This window comes from Acanthisitta chloris, unplaced genomic scaffold, assembly GCF_000695815.1.
Source record: "Acanthisitta chloris isolate BGI_N310 unplaced genomic scaffold, ASM69581v1 scaffold15897, whole genome shotgun sequence".
In the NCBI taxonomy this organism is placed as follows: Eukaryota; Metazoa; Chordata; class Aves; order Passeriformes; family Acanthisittidae; genus Acanthisitta; species Acanthisitta chloris.
Window position 1 is genome coordinate 1 of NW_008681124.1, and position 19,813 is coordinate 19,813.

At 40.5% G+C, this 19,813-nt stretch overlaps 1 protein-coding gene across 1 annotated transcript in view; it reads left to right on the forward strand.

Moving 5' to 3' along the window:
• Positions 1-2,111: 2,111 nt before the first annotated feature.
• LOC103805347 (centrosomal protein of 112 kDa-like) overlaps positions 2,112-19,813 on the forward strand; it is a gene marked incomplete at its 5' end in the record, with an annotated part of 37,746 nt that continues 20,044 nt past the window's right edge. The window contains one exon of the mRNA XM_009077991.1: positions 2,112-2,261. Coding sequence (XP_009076239.1) covers positions 2,112-2,261 — 150 coding nt within the window. The remainder of the gene's footprint in view (positions 2,262-19,813) is intronic.

Consider the following 19,813-nt stretch of genomic DNA (forward strand, 5'->3'; position numbering starts at 1 on the left):
GAAGGAAGGAAGGAAGGAAAAGAAAAATATCTCTATGTTTTTATCTTTCCATCTGAGGCTGAATAGCAGGAAATTGATAAAGCTCAAAAGGAAATATTTTTTTTGCATGCCAGACCTGAAGGATGAAATCCCTTCCATTGCTACCTCTGTTTTCCCTTTTGTCATTGCCATTTTTATGCTGTTGACATGTGAGTGGAATCATTCAGCTTCTCTTTGCCAGGTATTGTTTAATATCATTACAAAAGTGGCTCTTGATCCATTCTTTAAAGACAGTTGGAATAATTGAAGCATTTCTGAATTTTTAAACAAAGGATGAGGGAAATTGCTTTAATTGTTGCAGTGGGAACACTTCAGTAGTGCAAGGTAAGAACTATTTAACCTAAATGTCAGAATAAGTTATGTCAGGCTGAAATTTATTGGCCTGCAGAATGGTCTCCAAATGGGAAAACTTGGAACATGTTTTTTTGAAGATTGGCATTCATCATCTGTCAGGGCTGTTAGGCTCAGTGAAGCAGTTTCACCCTGATGTCTGAATTTCTATACTTTTGTGGGTTTAAATCAAACCCTGAAAGTTACTTGAACATAGTTGGGTTTGGGTTTTTTTTTAGCTCACAATGGGTCAGTCCCAACTTTTCCCGTGGTCATGTTGCTGACAACATCTGTCTAATCTGACTCTCTGTGGCCTCTTGGAACATTCACTTCTAACACCCACACAGAGAAGATATTTCAAGAAATTTTCTCTGAAGTTTTTACAGAGTAAACAGATTTTTTTGCCCTGAAAAGTACTGCACAAGGCAGATATTTCTTCATCAATTCATGCTGAAATTTCCTTGCCTGCAATTCAGAACTCCTGGGCTAGCTCAGGCCCTGGATCCAGTCATAGCTTTAAATCTCAGGTTTGGGTTATGTTGGAGGGTTTGTTATTTTGCTTTCTTTTTACAAGGTGACAAAATGGGACATACACAACAGTTTTGAATAGCTTCAAGTTGTTATCTTATTAATTTATGTGATCCTTTGTTTTCTCACTGCACTTGACACACCTGGCAAAGACACATTTCTGCAAATTGTGTCTTCTTCGTGATGACCTAAACTGCAGACCCAGAGACACCATTTAATTCTGGCTGAAGTTACACCCTGTCCAGATGATCTCTCCATTTTGGTGCATTGATCAGTGTAGCATTCTCTATTTTTAGTCTGTGTTTTTAGGAAGAAATATCTGTTTAGGTTTTATTCATAATCTATATCTATAATTCTTCCCTGGGGTTTCTTAGGTACTAAAACAGAGAAATAAATTTACAATACAGCTTTCATCAGTCCTTTTCCCCCTCCCCAGTGATTTCAGTACCTTCATTTGTGCCTCCCTGAACTGTCTCTGTGCTAAAGTGCTTTTAGAATTAGCCTCTATTATGCTGCTACAGCAGCTTAACCTTGAGCTTAAATATATACATTGAAGTCAGTGACTCTCCCACATGTTTAAGTGCTTTGCTGGGTGATGACATGCCAGTATAAAATTCTGTAAATATGCCTAAAGGATCAGGTTTAGTTATGACTTTTCCCAGTGATGAAAAAGGTGAAACAAGTACAATTCAACAACTCAGGAGTGATTCACAGACAAGTCTAGTTTCAGGGTCCTGGACAGGGAGTCAGGTCCCCATTGTATTGCTGAGCAGAATTTGCTGCTTTCAGCAGCTCAGGGATTTCACTAGCAAGTTTAAATTTCGGTTCAGTATGTAAATGTTGACGTTTTTCTTCTCTGCAACATCAAGCTGTAAAATGTCCTTCCAGAAACCAAGCGCCACCGTCGCTGTGTGAACTCTCCCTCCTGGTTTCAGAGCAGTGGCAGACTGGGAGCAGCCTGGATTTTGGAGATCACAGATGTGCTTTGTTCTCATGAGTAAATATTTTGGAATGTCAGAGTGGAAAACCCTTCCAAATATTTTGCTGTTCAGCAATTTTTGTCCTTTGCAGCCTCACTCGATTCCTTTTCTCTGCATGGAATTTCCTACCTGTAATCTCTTTATTTCGGATGTTTAGCTTGCACAGCAGAGTTTGCCCATGCAAAACACATGGTTTTTACTGAAGGGAGATTTAAGATGCTGTTTTCTTTCTAGGTCATAGCTGAACTCAGGACAAGCATTTCCTCCCTGACAGAGCAGAACAGCCGGCAGCAGCTTGCGGCCGAGCAGCGGCTCCAGGAAGTTGTACAGAAGTTGGAAGATGAGAAGCAGCAGCTGATGAGAGATAATGACAGAGCAATCAAGGTAATCTGGGGATTTCAGTGGCTGGGGGAGTGGAATTACAAGTTGTGCAGTGAGCAGATGAGTGCAGGTCCCTGGTCACAGGCTCATGGAACCATTGGACCTTGGATTTGATGTCGATGGTGACTCAGGTTCTCTCCTCTAGCTGATCATCTGTTGTATAAAGCACTTGGATTTGGCAAATCTAATGCATCCACTTCAGTCAAATCCTTGAATCTTTCTTGTTCTCTTTCTTTTCACATCGACTCAGATACTTTAGTGTATCTTCAGCCCCTTCATCCTGTGCTTTGAGGACTTGAAAATGCACAAGGTGAGAAGTAGGAGCTGGAGTGGCATGGGCTGGAACTTGGTGTCCACAAACATCCTCAACTTCCATGTTTAGGGATGCAGTGAAGGAAAGTTTGTTCTTTGCTTCCATTGAAAACTATATGCAAAGTCTGTGCTAAATAGGATGACATAAAGTATTTCTTTGTATTTTTAGCCCATGAGATTTCTCCATGTTTTGCCTCAGAATTGCATTCTGTGGCCTTTTTCAGCTCTTTGCAGAGACTACAGGGCCTGAATAGTCAGGCTCTGTTCTTTCAGACCTTGATTCAAAGCAGCTGCAGAGGATCCCACCTGTGGAATAAGCAGGATTAGTCTATAAACATTTCTCTTTTCAGAGTAGTGAAGAGCAATGGAAAAGTTCTGAAACTAATGTAATCTGCTCGGGTTGACAAACACCTTGTGAAAAGTTGGATAGAAGAAGGAAATTCCTTTTTTCTTTCATAAATACATTTACACATACCAAAGAATTAGGTTATTAAATCTAGAAACTCGTAAAAAATGAACTCCTACAATCTATCATAACTTTTTGTGCCAAAAATATACTATGAATGTTTTCACATGTTGCCACTCTCTGGTGTTGGATTGTGGTGCAGGTAGTGAGTGGTGTCCTCTATATCTGAATGATTTGTGTAATGAATGAGGTTGACATTCCTACCTCCTCATCTGCAGAATGTACTTTTTGATTTCATCCCTTCTTTAATTATTATAATTTTTTCTTAAAGACAATGTCTGCCTTTATTTGAGTGCGTGTTGAGGATCTATAATATCTTCTTTCAAAGGTACAGCCATAAAAATATTGGCTATAATCTGGTAGCCAAGTTGAATCCCCACAGGTAGGTTTTTTAATCACTAGTCACACAGTTAAATCACATTGTTTTGGGGTACAGGTGAATTTTTGACACTTAGGAAAATGTAGTGTTTCTAGTTCTACATTTTTCCAGTGGTCACTTCAATCCACAGAAACTCTGACAGTGGAATCATCTTCCACAGACTCAAAAATATACTGTAATTCAAGTTGTCATGGAACTTTCTTGAGTCACATGTTTGAAACTCATGTTTTAGACCATTTACCAACCTTTTTCTTCTGGTGCAAATGCTGCTGTCAAATTTATGGCTTCACTTAAACTGAGTTATGTGCAATGGAAATAATTCAGCTGTTGGGAACACCAGTTGTTGAGCACTAATGATTATAGGTTGTATGAAACCCTTTGCCATGTAGATCTGTGTTCAGCTATTATAAACTTAATTTTGATGTTCTTACCTCACAATATAATGAAATCCATAAAAACCACAGGGCAATTCTGCAGTTTCTGTGCAGTGTCCCAGGGAGGTTTTAGCACTGGTGCTGGGAGTGTGTTTTGTAAGATTTGGTCAACTTGGGGAAGGAATTGCAGGAGTTGTTTTGCTTGGAGTTCTTGAACTTTGTTTAGTGTCATTAATACTGTACTTTAAAAAAAGGAAAAAAAGTCTTCCTTTGAAACCACTGATTTAATGGAAATTTACTGAAATCCAAATACCCAAACAGAAAATTCTTCAGAAGGTAAACTGCTGTGTGTACTCCTGGAAACAGAAAGAGGTGGTTTTAATATTTGATCACTTAGTATTTTTAAGAACCACACATACTTCTAGACAAGCATATGCTGAAATACTTTGCTTTTTATTAGCCTGAGGCAAAAAAAAAAAAAATCCAAAACGCTTTGGTGAAAGTGGAATCCTAGATGTCCTGGAGATGGGGAACAACATCTAACCTAGGGTAAGCTGAAGACCTCGAGGGATGATTAAAGAAACATTCTGAAAACAAAGCAGTTCCTAATACAGTGTAAGCCTTTGAGAAGACTCAGTGCAGTGTAAGCTATTGAAAATACTATCATTAAAAAACAGGCTTGGGCTAAATATAACATTGATTTAAACTAACATTGAGGAACAGATTGCAATTTCCTCTATTGGTATTGGGTGGCTTCCTGCAAGACCTTCCAATTATTATTTCCTTTCATAGGGAGAAATACATTTTTACAGAAACCAACTGGCTCTCAGAGAAGTTTTGGATTTAGTCAGTAAAGTGATATCCAGATGTGGATGCCATAATACATGATTTTGATGTTAATTCAAATTCCTGACTCTCTTTGCTAGTTAAGGGTTTCTGAGTTGTTGCTATTGCACAATCACATCCATCTCCTTCATCTCGATATTTTTTTAAGTAGTATCTTAAACATTAGTCAAAAAGAAAAAATGGAACTTTTAAGAACATTTTGCTTCTTCTGACAGCCTGAAAACCCAATTTGAGCAACACTTTTTGGCTTCAGATGGCCTCACTTTGGGTCAGTTTGAGACAAATGCTTGAAGCACTTGGCACTCTGTGTCAGACCATGGTTTGTCTGGCCTAAGGGCAAGTCAAACTTCCCATCAGACTCATAAAATCAGAAGGAAATTTTGCCTCATCACATTCCTTTCTCGTGATTTTAAGGTGCCCTCTCTGGGTGCCATGGAGCTGCAATGTCCCATGGCAAAGCCCAAAGCAGCAGCAGCTTGACAAGGTGTTTTCTGACCAAGTCACACCTCTATCACTGCCTTCTTGCTCCTCTTGAGTTTGAGCCTGTTGGGATTTTGACAGTGTTGGCACAGAGAGTGTCCCAAAAACTGAACTTGCCCTTCAGTGCCATGGTAGATATCTTTGCTGTGAACTTCCCAGGACTTGAATTCTTTGGAGGTCACTGCAGTGGGGCTGACATGGGGCAAATCCAGCACAGCTCACCTGGTCACCTGTGATGTGCTTACACCTCAGAGATCAGGAATCAATGGTTTAGGCCATAGAATGGGTTGGGAGCACAACTCTATTAGTGGCCTGCAGATGTTTGGAAAAGCTGCTTAAGTTGGGTTATCCCAATGGTGATGCTTTAGACTCCTGAGAATGTCTGTGCAGGAGCTTTGTTGGTCACTGACGTGTTGTATAAACCTATTGAGGCTGAATTTCAGTCAGGTTTCTTACATCCCAACAGTGATCTATCCACAACAACCTGGAGCTCCACACCTTCAAATGGTCAGAGCATTTACCCAGCTTCTCTTCTGCTTTTGGTTGCTGCTTGGACTGGGCACTAGCTTGAAGCCCAAGGCACCATAGAGATACCTCGAGGTTATTTATGAAATCCCAGCCTTAGTTGTTGAGGGTTTTTATGAAATCCATTTGGATTCTGGGATTGAAAGTACAAAACAGTTCCTGGGATTGGAACAGCAAAACATGTTCAGAGCATTTTAATGGTGAAGTTGATGGCCAAGTGGAGACTCCACATCAAAAAGTAGATTCTGGAAAGAAATGGATGATGGAGAGCATACAGTGACAAACCCACAACAGAAAAAGGAGAAAATGACACTTTTTTTGCCAGATGAACCACATTTGTTGTTTGGTTCCTATTACAGATTCGAGGGTTCTGTTATATCCCTGAATTAACACCAAAATTTCATTAGCAAAACATGGTTTGAAGATGACACATTTCATCACTCTGTGTCTCAGCTAGCTTCTGATCAGATTAATTCTGTTAATAAATAAGACTTAAAAGATTTCTAGGAAAGAATGTCCCATAATAATGTTCCCCTTCATGTGAACAATTTTCAAACAGTTGTTTTTCTTTTTTATGTTGAAAAATGTTGAGAGGGGAAAAAAAGTCCAAGTGTATTTTATAGCCAGAGCAGAACAAAGGAGAAAACTTCTGGTTTTAAATTGTCTGGGCCTGTGTGGGCATTGAGTGTTCTCAACATCCTCATAGCTTTGTTAGATGGTGTTGTATCTGGGAGCAAAGGGATAATTTCCTCTCTGCAAAGGTTTTATCAACATAGTGAGTTTTCTCCATGCAGCTATAAAAACTGCTCACTCTGCTATAGTTGTGCTGGAGTCAGTCCCTGTGTGGGCACTTGATTTCCCTTTATTCTGGAATATTCTTTCCACCTCTCCTCTCTGCCTGTGTGTCCTTCCTCTTTGATTTGCATAATCCTCCCTCCCATTCATGTTTGGTTCTTGCTAAAAGTCAAACAAATGATTTGAAACCCTGGGATGTTTTAAAGCATACAGAACATTTCTCTAGGGCACCTGATATCTTTGTTTCCAGAATGTGGTTCTCAAAATATACTGAAGGTAATTACAAATGTCTCTATCAGAAAAAAACTGCGGTTTTAAAAACATAGAGAAGAGGCTAATTTTGTGTGTAGCTATATCTCATTATCAGCCATGTTTATTAGCAAATTCCACTTGTAATTACAAATAATATTTTGTATTCAAAGAGAAAGCACATCAGGGCTATGGGAACATTCACTGAGTGACTGTAGCCCTCTGGTCTGTTGTCCTCAAAACCCCTTTTGGAATAGCATCGTGGTACTCTGCAAGAGCCACTGTTGGGGTTAGTACAAAATAACTCTAATTTGTTGATTTAAAAGTCCCAAGCAAAGGTAAACTCAGTGGTTTAGATGTCCTTGTTAGAGATTATTGAGGGAGGAGAGGCATTAGAGAGAATCACAGAATCATAGAATCAACCAGCTTGGAAGTGACCTCAAAGATCATCGAGTCCAACTCTAGCACAGCCCAAACTGACCTGACCTAGAGAGGAAACACTTTTGGTCCTGTGTTACAGGGCAGACAGTGAGGGTAGAGCCTTGACTTTGTCCCTGGTTTGTGGCAAAGATGGAAATCCAGTCTGTAATGACTGGTGGTTCAGAAGGCTGTGACCTTGTGTCACTGATAGCACAGAAGATAGTAATTAGGGAAAAAAAGCCCTGAAAGCTTAGTGTAAGATAAAAATGAAAATCTGAAATTTAGGGTCAAGTGAAATGAGATTATTTCAAGGCCTCTTGGTTAAGGGAGTCTTGGCTGTGTTCTCCAGCATACATTGAGGCTGTGCAGTTAGCTGCTACAGCCTTGACCACTGTTGAATAACTGGGGAATAAACATTTGCCAGTGAGACCCACATTGTTTATCAAGCTTTTTACAAATATTGCCTGTTGTGTTTTAACTTGGATGAAGGTGGGTTTTTAGCTAACAGTGCCTGTGAAACAGAGATCAGCATCTCAGTGTTGCTGCTGACATCTGGTCAGAACTTGCATCACTGTTGGTGATGGTCTGATGGCCACAGATGTGCCAAATTCTGTCAGCCATCCAAGAGCCTCAGAGAGGAGTGTGTCACAAAGTTCTCCAGAGGGACTTCAAATCCTCTAATTGCTTTTGTGGCTAAACATTACCATGGCAAACCATTTGGCATGGTGAGGTAAAGTTGTGAGGGACCATCTTGATGTTAAATACATGGAGACCTTTCTCATGGTTCTTTATTTCTTTGTCACTGACTTTAGTCTATAATAACACTAATAACTCTGCAGTGTCTTTTATTAGCAGGGAATTACAAGGCACCAACACTTGTACCTTAGCACTGTAAAGCAGCCATTAAAATTTGCCAGGCAAGGAGCATTATCTTGTTCATAATTTCCTACATTCTGCTTGATCAACAAAGGAAGTCGTGTCTTCCGAAAGGAGAGGTAAATGGAATCTGTTGGTCTTTCATGGCTTTGTCTTCTCTTTTACATGAGGTCCAAACCCTGAGGCACCTGTTTTTCACAGCCTTTGTTGATGTGAATACTAGTTTCACCCAAATTCTGTCTGTTAGAGGGTTTAGCCCTGAGCTTTTCAACTCTTGGCTTATGCTCTGCCTCTTGATTCCATTACATGGTGATCTTGGAAAGGCTGTATTGACACACTCATTATAAATGCTAATTAATCTAGGCTGCCTTTTGTGTTGAGGTTAGATCGTTATTGATCACAACTGAAATTCTGATTTTCAAAACTTCTCTTCTTCTTTTCAAAATCATCTCTCTCGTTCTGTTGCCACGGAAATGATTCCATTGTCTGAAGCATAGTACCTTCTCTTCAAAATTACAGGGTTTCAGATGTTTGGCCAGCCAGGCAATCCGAGTGGCTGAGCATCTGTAAGTACTTTATAATATCTTTGACATGCTTTGTGAGACAAAGAATTGAGTCATCTTTTTTTTCCTGCAGCAAGCTTTGCACTCTGGCATTTTTCTTGACTTTTCATGTCTCAACACATTGAAGAACTTACCATGGCCAACAGCAAAATCAGACTTACAAGTTTTATAAAAGACTAGAGCTAGTGCCTGCCTATTCCTCTGAACTGCAGTCCAGATTTATCTGACAGGTTTAGAACTTGGGGTTTTTTTTTTTACTTTTTCCTGCATTATCATTGTTTTAGTTTCCCTCCAGAAGGCACTTTGCTGCATGAAGTCCTTTTCATTCCTTTCGAGCCCCAGAAGGGATGCCACCTGTCTCCAAAGTATGGAATCAAGGATTCTATAAATGCCTAATAAAATATAAAGTCATAGATAGCTAAACTATCAGTTTCTTTTAACGAGGTGGAGAATACTAATTTTGCACTGGAAAAATGGCCAATACAATAATTCACCATCAGCCATAAAATTCGCTGCTTTTAACTGACGAGCAATGATACTGAGAGTGATGAGAAAGGTGCAGAGAAAATACTCTTATTAATAAGTGTCAAATAATACTGACATAAGCCCACACAGCTAGTAAAGAAGAGCAGACAATGTTTTTAACCATGGTCTAAGAAAATGAAAATGAGCTTTTTAAAAGCTGCTTTGCTGGTTGCAGTTTACTGCTGCATTTCAAAGGCGTTTTACTCTCCAAAGAGCACAAGGACTTTTATGCAGAGGAGAAAGTGGTGCTTAAAAAGACAGAGCTGGGGAGATACCCTGAAATTAGGAGGCAGAGTGCCTGGGAGGATGAGCTTGTGCTCCAAAGTCTGGGACTTTACTGGAGAGAGAAAAGCAAAAAAGATAAAGATAAAAACAAGTGTCTAATGTCGTCCAAAGACAGGGCATCTGTAAAACAGTCTGTGCACAACAGGGCTGTGTAGACTTTCCAAGGGCTGTTCTTTGTTCCAGTTCCAGTGAGTTCCTGGAACACAGCCTCCTCCTTCCCTGCTCCTGGAATAGCCTTGACTGCAGGGCTTCTCCAGCCGTGGAGGTGGAAACACAATATGTGTGAACTCTATATTCAACCAACAAAAGATTGCTGGGGAAAACGACCTCTTCAAAGCAAACCTTCCACAGGCCACAAACATCTCTAACTCTGCAGTGAAGGGGTTAGAGCCTGGCACAGCACAGGGTTTGGCAAGCAGAGGTTTGGGGATGTGGACCTGCTCTGTTATCAACATCTCTTGCTCTCAGATATCTCTGTTACAGCTCATCCCAGGAGTGAGCTGAAACAGCAGCGGATTGCCCTGGCTGATCCCATGGTGCCTACACATCTTCCAGAATGTGTGTCAACATTTGTTTTGCAAAACTCTATGTTCTACTGTAGGTTGATTTGGTTTTGTGCTAATGGTGGTTCTGGCTGCTCCAGGGATATCAGCAGGAGAGAGTCACTGAGGATTTCAGCTTTCTGCATTAAAATGCTCTTGCCAAAATGAGTGTTGACTTTAGAAATCTTCAGATTCCATTTAGAATTTTCTGCTGGCTCTCCAGCTTTATATGTAACTGAAACTCCAGAAGATCAAATATCAGAGTGTTTTTTAAAAAAAAAATAAAATGACTGGCTAACACTTTTGAATGGCAGATCACAGGGAAATAGAAATATCTTTGTTAAACTTACAATTTTCGTAATAATTGGGCTTTTCTTAAGTGTAACAAGAGAAACCTGGTGAATCTGATACCTGTGCATGGTACCTATTTACCAATATTTAAAGTCAGGGTAGAGAAAAATCAAGTGGTCAGGAGCACTCTTAAAGTTTTTGAAAGGCATTGCCTTTATTTTCTATAACTGGAGTGGGGTTTTTTTCCATGCAAAATGAAAATACCTATTGTTTTCTTAGCATTAAAAGATCAGTTACAAAGAGCTACTCAAGGAAAGCAGCCAAAGCTGCCATATTTCTGCCACTTTCTTGCGTCAGTGGAGTCAAGAATAAAAGAACTTTCCAAGTTACAGTACTGGACTTGAAAAGGAAAAAAAAGTATGCGGCGACTTTTATCTGTGTATTCAGTAGATCAGATGGCAAACTCACCCTGAGAGCCTAGCAGGGGAGCAGCTTCTGCCTTTCTCAGTGAGCCCAGAGTGGTGTGAAGCAGCACCAAGTCCGACATCAAAAGGTACAAATATGCATCGAGTGTGAAGTTTGGGCTTTTCAAAACATCTGTCTAATTAGCACAGCTCGGGTGTTTGTGAGTTCTAGCTCTGACTTTCTCACTCTGCATGCTCAGCAGAAGTGGCTTTTTCATCTCCCAAACTTGTGTAAGAGGTTAAACCTACAAATACTGTCACCAAACCTGACCCGGCGGATCCTTGATACAAACCTATCCCATTTCCTTCCAGCATCAATCGCCCTATTGTGCTCAGCTAGAAAATGTGAGATGTAGCTGTTAGCCAGGGTTGGTTTTTTTTTTTTTCTAGAAGAAGGAGATCATTTTAATTGACTGTTATTATCAGCCAGTTCTTGTGGTTTGACATGGATTCAAAGTGAAGCTGTTCATCCGCTCAAAGAATGCGTAGGCACTAATAGAATAACCTCGGCGAGCGTTCGGATGCCTCCATCCTCAGGGAAATTGGTTTGACTTGCCCTTCAGTGGAAATTTTGTGTACTGTTGGCAGCCAAAACAGCACTAGAGTCCAGAAACAGAAAAAGAAAGTCTCTTCTGTGTATCATACTCTGCTCCTTTTCCCATGAAAATCTGCATTTTCTGCTCGTACACCTTGTGGCCTTGCAGCACCAGGAACCTCTCTGTGTTCAGACAGTGCAAGTGTATATAAGAAGGTGGAAAACTAGAGTAGTTTCATTGAAAATGGACATTATCCTTTGAGCCTTTTCCATGTGGATACTGCATGTTATATGTATACACCATCTTGCATTGGAGTGGGGATGTCTCCCTGGGAGGAATTGTTGCTGAGATTATGCACGATCACATGTTGATTCTCTTCACTGATGAGCAGAATTTGATCCAGTAAATGTTTTATTTGTTGACCCTTGAAAACATGCATGGAGAAGGCTGAGGAGTTGAGGCTGAAGCTTATAGGCAAGATATGAACCTCAAGGCTGAAGGTTTTTCTTAAGCATATCTGTGCAGATGTCAGTAGTTTTGTATCTTTGGCCTCTTCAGAAATCCTGACTGGTTTGTGGAGCAGAGAGTTAACCCTGTTTTCTTCTTCAGGGGTTTGTCTGTGAATTTGTTTTCTCAGAAAACTGAAGCAAGTGTTGCCTTCACAATCAAATTTAAGGCTTTAGATGAACTTCTTGGCAAATTCCCCTCCAGAACTGTCAGATAAGAGAGGACTGGAAGAGCAGTAAGACAGGGATGAGTCAAGCACAACAAAAACCTCCAACACAGTCCCTTTTTAACTTCTTCTGTTACTAAAACTGTCTCTGCTTATTTTTAGTTTAAGCTTTCACAGCACTGAAGTCAATAACTTCAATTAAATCAATATGTCAATAGTTATGAAACCAAATCCTTCAGCACTGATGCATGTTCACATCCAACCCCTGATCCAGCACAAAGAGTGATCTGAGCAGTGGTGAAGGTGCATGTTGGAACTGCCTTCACCAGCCTGGACAGCCAACTGGGAGACCCAAACTTTGTGTTTCTAATGGTGAATATGTCTCCTGCATTTGGCACCTCAAGAGAAATATATCCTCAGTGAAAACCCCAGATTGGCAATTATGGAGAATTCATTAAGATCTGCTGAAGTTCAAAGTAAAAGTACCAGCTCCTCACAGGTCAGGGCAGCTCTTCTCATGGTTCCTGCTTTGCCTCCAGCAGCAGCTCATCTCCAGAACTTGTTTCTTTTTCTGCCAGGGCTGTTGGCAGGTGAATAGAGTCACATCGATCACCTCACGTGTGTTTTATGCTGGAAACCTATGCCCTGAATATGCCATTTTCCTGGCCTAGCATGGCATGAGATCATGGATTTTAAACCAGTCTTGGTTGGCCTTAGAAGACAAAACATGCAATGCCACATTCACTTCCCTTTTGAGATGTGCCAGGAAGTCCCAGCTTAGTTTTGCCCTGGGGTTTGCTCTCTTACAGTTCAGACCATCCCAGAGGAATAACACTTGGTGTGGGGAGGAAGGAGAGCATCCCTCATTGTGTCTTGAAAATAAATCAGATCATTTATGAAACAAAAAAGAGTGAATGCAAGTTCTAGAACCAGATCAGGGGAAAACAAAACAGTCTCTTTTCCAGGGAAATAATTAGTTAGGACATGTCAGCACCAAAACTTGATGCAGATACCCTGTGGTTTAGGAAAGCACAGCAGTTGTGCACTTGCCAAGTGGGCAGCAGTGCTAGTCCAGAATTCATAGGTTCACAGAACCATTAAGGTTGGAAAATACCTCTAAGATCACCGAGTCCAACCATCCAGGCTCCCAAAAGTCACTGTCTCCACAGCACAATATACTCATTTCCATAGAAGGTTGTACTATCTCTGTTAGAATGGTTGAAAAATCCTGATGTGCTGCAATAGCTTTGGCAAGTGTTTCTCCTCCCTCATCCTCTTCCTAGTTTGCCTGTGTTTACCTGTAGTGGTGAAATTATCAGCATTGAGATACCTCAGAGCTGCAACAGGTGTGGTTTGAATGGTTAAACAATTGCTTTTAAGGGAAGAATAGGCAATAAATTTAAACCAGAGACATTCTGAATGTTTTATTGGTGATTCCAGTTCAGCTGTAAAGATTCATTAGAGCTAAGGAAATAGGGTGCTGGGTGCTCTCAGAAATGAGTTATGCAGGATTTAGAGTAATATATTTTGTAGAAAAAGCCAACAGAAAAATCTGAATAGGTCATGGAGCCCAACATTGTTCTTTGCTCTGCCTGTATGTGTCTGTCTATCTAAAATACTCTCTACTAGTTTTCTGGAGCTTAGAAAGGAAAAACTTCGGAAGAAGCTGAAATAGATGTTACCCATGTCTAATTTTGAGAAAGAAAAAAAAAAAGAACTTATAGGATTTTAGAAATGTTTAGAAACATTGGCACTATGACAGCAAAAATCTCTGTCATAACGTCATATGATTAACCAGATCAGAAACGTTCTGGGATGTTCTGATCAGTTATGTTAATGCCTCTTTTAAAAAGTATAAAGCTAATGCTCTATAAAATAGATACTTGAAAAACAGTTTTGGTTTTCCTCAGGCTAGTGAGATTAGAGTTTCGTAATCTGTTTGACCAGCTGCAGAGGACGTTCTGTTTCATTTTTCCTTTTTAAGTAAATGAGCTTCATCTCAACATGATTAAAAAACTCAAAAAAAAAAGAAAAAAAGAATCAAGCTTCAAAACTGCTCAGTTTTCACACATACTTTTAAATAGGAGCAACTGCATTGTCATGTCTTGTTGCAAATGTAATTGGGTTGGAGGTCATTCAAGACTTTGAATAAAAGAATTTCCAAGTTTCCAAGTGTTCATCTTTCCCTGTCAGGAATCATCTCATTTTTGGCTTCCAGACATCATTTTAGCAGATATTACTTTGCTGCCTCTCACATCTTACATGTGTTGAATGTTCAGGCTCTGTTGAGTCAAGCTCACTCTTGTTCAGTTCAAAAAGCAGTGGTTTTCCTGGCGAGTTAATGTTGTTGATGAAAGTTACTTTGAAAGGTAGAAAGGCATTATTAGATTTCTTTTTTTGCTTGCCTGTGTGGAAGAGAATGTGAGTTATTTTATGTAATGGGAGAATTCCACCAATATTGAGCACTTCATTGCACAAAATAAATAGTTCTTCTCTCGTTCTTACTGGGAATCAGATGAGCCTATTGATTAGAAATATCTGAGCCTTTCATGTTGCCTCTTTAGAAGAGCAGAGCTAAAGAAAAGGCTTTGTAAAACCTCTTAGAAATGTTTATATTTCCAGGTCTTCATGCATTTGAAGGAGACATGAGTAGAGCACCAGGGGTCTCTAGGGGTCTGGGCTGCCTGCAGGTGTAAAGTGTCTGAACAGCCACTCCAAGGGGCAGTTTGCTGATAAACCTGTGGGGAATGAAGCCCCTGGCAGTGAGCAGATCACCTTGTTCAGCCAGTGATTGAGAAATCTTCGTCGTGAGTTCCCCAAGTCATCGCAGCAAACTCTGCTCAAACCCTCCTGGTGTTTGTTTTTGCAGAGCTGTTGTTAAGAACACAACAACAAGCAGCAAATCCAGGTGTTGTACTAGTTGCTTTGTGTTCACAACAGCAGTTTTTCCTTAGCGTGGCACAATGGATTGAGAGATTCTTCTGACAGAGCATCAAAAATTCAAGAAGTTGTCTGAAAACGTTGAAGCCAACATCAGGTCTTCACAGGAAGCCTGCTCAGAGAATGGCAGACTCCTTGCCTTTCCCTTTGATTGCAAAGTGTTTAATAAAAAGCAAATTAGGGCAGGAGAGGTGTCTCCCAGATCAATCAGGCACAGCAGTTCCGCCCGCTCAGCTCTGTCTGTCAGACATTAACCTGATTGGGGATGTTGTATTTTCTCTAATAGTCTCAAAATCAGGCTGAAAGGTTGACTTCAAAAATACCTGATGTATTCTGTGTGTGCTCTGAGGCTGATAACCAACTCTGCAGTTCAAGTTTTAATAACTCGGGGGGGAGCTAAGAAACTTCAAAAGCTTCGTGATAAATGTTTTTGACAAAGCGTCAGCTGAACATTAGGGTGAATCTTGGTAAATCCCCTCATAAGTGGTTTAAAATGGAGTTTTGAACTTTTCCTTCCTAAGTGTGTGCTTAAGATGTCATGGTGTCTTTGGGTTTAAAAGATTCACTTTAGCTGGTACACGTGCTCCACTGGTGTTTCTGCCTACACTTTGGAGAGTGCAGGGGGGAAACAGTGCAGCAGTTTTCTCCTTCTCCAGTCTCTGCCCCTGCTCTTGACCATGACATATGTGGAGGCTGAAAAAAAATGGGAAAGCAGTGTTAAAGCAAACTACAAAGAACACCAAGTATAGATTATAGTAAATCTTCCAAGCTGACAGACTTTCTGATTGACTTATTGTGACAACTCCAAAATGTCTTGGTCATAGGCAAAGCAATGGACATGGCAACTGCTTGTTGGGTTTTGTGGCTCATTGAGAAAAGCAGATGAAAGCCAGTTTATTACAGCTCTTTGAACCTTGCCTCCCTCCCTCTCCTATCACCTGAGCCACTAAAACAAAGTGAAAACAATTCCATCCTGAAAAAAGTGCCTAACTTTGCAATTTATCCTGCTGTTCTCTTTGAACTGTTATCTGTGCAGGACTTGCTCTGCCTTATGGCATCCTTTGCCTTTCAAAAGAATCGAGTGAAGTCCTGACTCAGCAAAATGCTTAGTCCCTGCCTAATTTTAAGCCTACAAATAGCCCTGCTGGTGTTATCATGGTGTTTTAGGGATATATCTTAGAATCACAGTATCCCAGGATGGTTTGGGTTGGAATGACCTTAAAGCTCATCTCATCCCACCCCGTGCCATGGGCAGGGACACCTTCCACCAGCCCAGGGTGCTCCAAGCCCCATCCAACCTGGCCTGGAACACTCCCAGGGATGGAACAGCCACAGCTTCTCTGGGCAACTTGTGCCACTGCCTCAGCATCTCACAGGGAAGAATTTCTTCCTAATATGACTAAAGACTTGGGAGAAAAATGATCTTAAAACTTTGGTCAGCTCCACGAGTTATTTACACAAAATGCTGAAAACATAGCAGTATCTTCTAGGAGCAAAAGCATGTTGACAACCCTAACAGTGCTCAGGGAATCTCCCAAAGACACCAATCCTGATGAAGTCTGATGTGAAAACATTCCAGGAGCTAATGCTGATGATCCAAAGTATATAATGTGCTGCCAGTCAGTCTCTTGCCTGTGAATTGTGATGAATGCACAATTAGATAAAGAGCCTGCCACACTGGAAGATGTTTAAATGAAAAGAGCCTGCCACACTGGAAGATGTTTGCATATATATTTCTTTTATGTTAAGTGACCTACTTAAACTTTTTTTTCGCTACTACTAGAGAGACTTGATTTGTTCCTAGAGTCAAATTATTCCTTTCCTTCCTGAACCCCTTTCTTTCTTCCCACAGTCCCTCAAGGGAAGGATTTGTTATACTTCACAAGGGCATCTCCTACTGGCAAATCTCCAAAGCAATAGGCTGGTGCCACAGGGAGGGAATGGGCAAAGCCCCCAGCTTGGGTGGTTTTGCAACATCTCCATTCCCATTTAGAAATGTCAGCAAAGAGAGCCAAATGTGCCCTGTTTGTGGGAGTTCACATTATTCCAAGTGGCACTAGATGAATTCTCTGTCTTTAGAAATTATCCCTTTTATCTGATTCCTGACCAAGGAAACTCTTATTTTTTTTTTCAGAATGGCAGCAGAAAATGGGCAACCAGCTCTTGTAGGGACACATTTACAAAGGTTTTTCCATTTGCATTTTCATTCTGTGTTGCAATTCATGTTCACTCTTCATGAAATAAGTGTTTAGTGGTTAAAATTAAGTATTAGGCACGAAGACTCACAGATTTGCTGTTCTGTCATTGCACAGTAGGACACCATGAAGACTTGGCAGGTCTTCTCCTTTCTCTCACCCATCCTTGGTTGTTCACAACTTCACCCATGTCATGAAGTTGGACTGATGGTACCAGGCTGGGAGGTCAGGGCAAGGAAAGCAAAGTAGGAAGATGAAATGTAAAATATTGCTTCAGGTGTTTTAATTTCTGTTCCTGAGGAGCAATAAAGCATAAATGCTCTGTACAGTCAGAGCAGTAATTGTAATGTACCCATAGGATAGAAGAATAATTCATGTTATTAAACACAGTCACTATTTTCAGTAGAAAATAATAGAGAGATTTTCTTGTCTGTTGCAGTGATGTTGGCCCCTGCATATAGGTTGTGGAGAACTTTGTTTGCAAAAACAAAGCTATTGTTTTAACAAAAACCACATAAATTTTGCCTTTCATATTGAATCAGTAGCATAATGAGTAGTGGAGCAATAGTTCAACATCAAAGGAGACTTCTTGGATATACAGTGTGTTGCAACAACAGCGAAAAAGTTCCCACCAGAAAGGAATTTTGCCATATGTGAACAGCAGACATATGTATTAGGTTAAAACCAGAAGATTTCCTTTGCCTTGCACCAAAACCAAGAGAGAACTGAAGCACAGAGGTTTTCAAGCAGTCATGGACTGGAGTGCAGAGCAGAGAACGAGCACAGTCAGTGCACAAAAGCTCTATGAAACCCTAAAACATTGAGGATGCACCAAGAATTTGGCTCAAATATCTGTATTTCACTTTTTCAAACCCCCTTGGTTTGCTCTGACTCATGGCATTACATCAGTGTCTTCCTAGATGTATTTGCCCAGTTTATTTCTAGGAGTAATAAACCCAGACAAATCTACTTATCTCCATAAAATATTTAGCAAATGTAATGATGACTTTAAAAAATCTGTGGTAAATTTGGGTGGGATTCTTGGCCTGGTTCCTTTGAAGAGAGTTTGATTTGATTCTAAATTGTTACACCTAGTGTAAAGGAGAAGATTTTGCCCATTCCAGCTTCATGGAGAGATCAGCATAGAATCATAGAATTTAAGGGTTGGAATGGACCTTACAGATCATCTAGTCCCATGTCCCTTGTCCTGTCACTGCAGTTCCTAACAAAGGATAAAGGTACTGAAGATAATTTTAAAACATCTCCTTTTATTTCTGGAACAAATTTTGCTTTAGTTTTTATTAACATTCACATAGGGTGGGGGTTTTTTTTTCAAACTTCCAGAGGTTTTCTTCTCATGAACAGGGAGAGAAAACACATCAATGGATGTAATTTGAATTTAGAAGGCACTTAAAGCGAGGGCTGTATTCAGAATTATTGTTGGCACATGTTTTGAGGATGTAAAGTGGAAGCCTTTTTCTGTGGGCATTAGTAAGGAGATAATTAAGACTACAGTAGGTAATTATGGCAGCTTTTATTACTGCATCTTTCATTAACTAATTATATTAATTTGGTAACGTTTGAAAAATTCTTTGAAGATGAAAAGTGCTAACTATTAGTACCTTTAGTTGTAGCATTGCTCTGCACTGGTCATAAATAGCAAGGGCTTTTCTGGAGACAGATGCACATCCATGTGTGAGGAGCTGCTGGTACAGCTAGTAAGAATTATATATTTATATATCTCCCCTCTGAGGGAGTTGGGGCTGTTCAGCCTGGAGAAGAGAAGGTTGTGTGGAGACCTCAGAGCAATTTTTCACTATCTGAAGGGTCTACAAGGAGCTGCAGTTGGACTCTGTGTTAGGTACTGCAGGGACAGGACAAGGGGAAATGGATTCAAACTGAAGGAGGGAAAGTCTAGGTGGGATGGGAGAAAAAAGTTTTCCCTGTGAGGGTGGTGAGACACTGGCCCAGGTTGCCCAGGGAGGCTGTGGCTGCCCCAACCCTGGCAGTGTTTCATTCCAGGTTGGATGAGCCTTGAGCAACCTGCTCTGCTGGGAGCTGTCCCTGCCCAGGGCAGGGGTTGGGGCTGGATCATCTCTAAAGTCCATTGCAACCCTTAAATTCTATGGTTCTATGATATGATTCTATGATCTGATCAGGCTAAGCAGTGACTTTCCTGCTGCCACTTTCTGTTTCAAAGTTGGCATTTAATGTTTTTTTAGAAGATTTTCCTTTCCTTGTAAGTGTCACTTATTTATTCAACCCTTAGACCAGAGATAGAAATGATTGTGATCCCAGACTTGCCACTGGTGTGATGGGAGCAGGAATCAATCCCTGTCTGCTCTCAGGAACACACCACAGGTAGGAAATTATTTCAGGTTAGAGAAGCAAAACCCCAGACCTTTGTAAATACAGTATCTTCACAGTAACAATCAATACCAAGAAATGAAAATTAATCATTATTTCTGTTTGTGCAATTTGTCAGAACTGACTTTTCTGTCAGGGAATCCAACCCTTACTTTTGAAAACATCCTGTGGTTAAAGGATAATCAGATCAGTTTTCATCTATTAAAGACTAAACCCCATTTCATACTTGTTCCCATGACTCTTAGAATGTTTCCTCTTACCAACTTTTCGTTGATTTAGATTCAGCTCTGTAATAACCCCAGAAATAATTTCTGCCTTGTGATTTCGTAACGCTGCCTCGTACCTAGTTGTCTCTCTAGGGCTCCTCATCCAAACTCTATGTTTTACAAGTTGTTGTTTTTTTAAAAAAAAAACACCCTTTTGCACAGCCTCAGCCCCCAGGCATCCTGCTG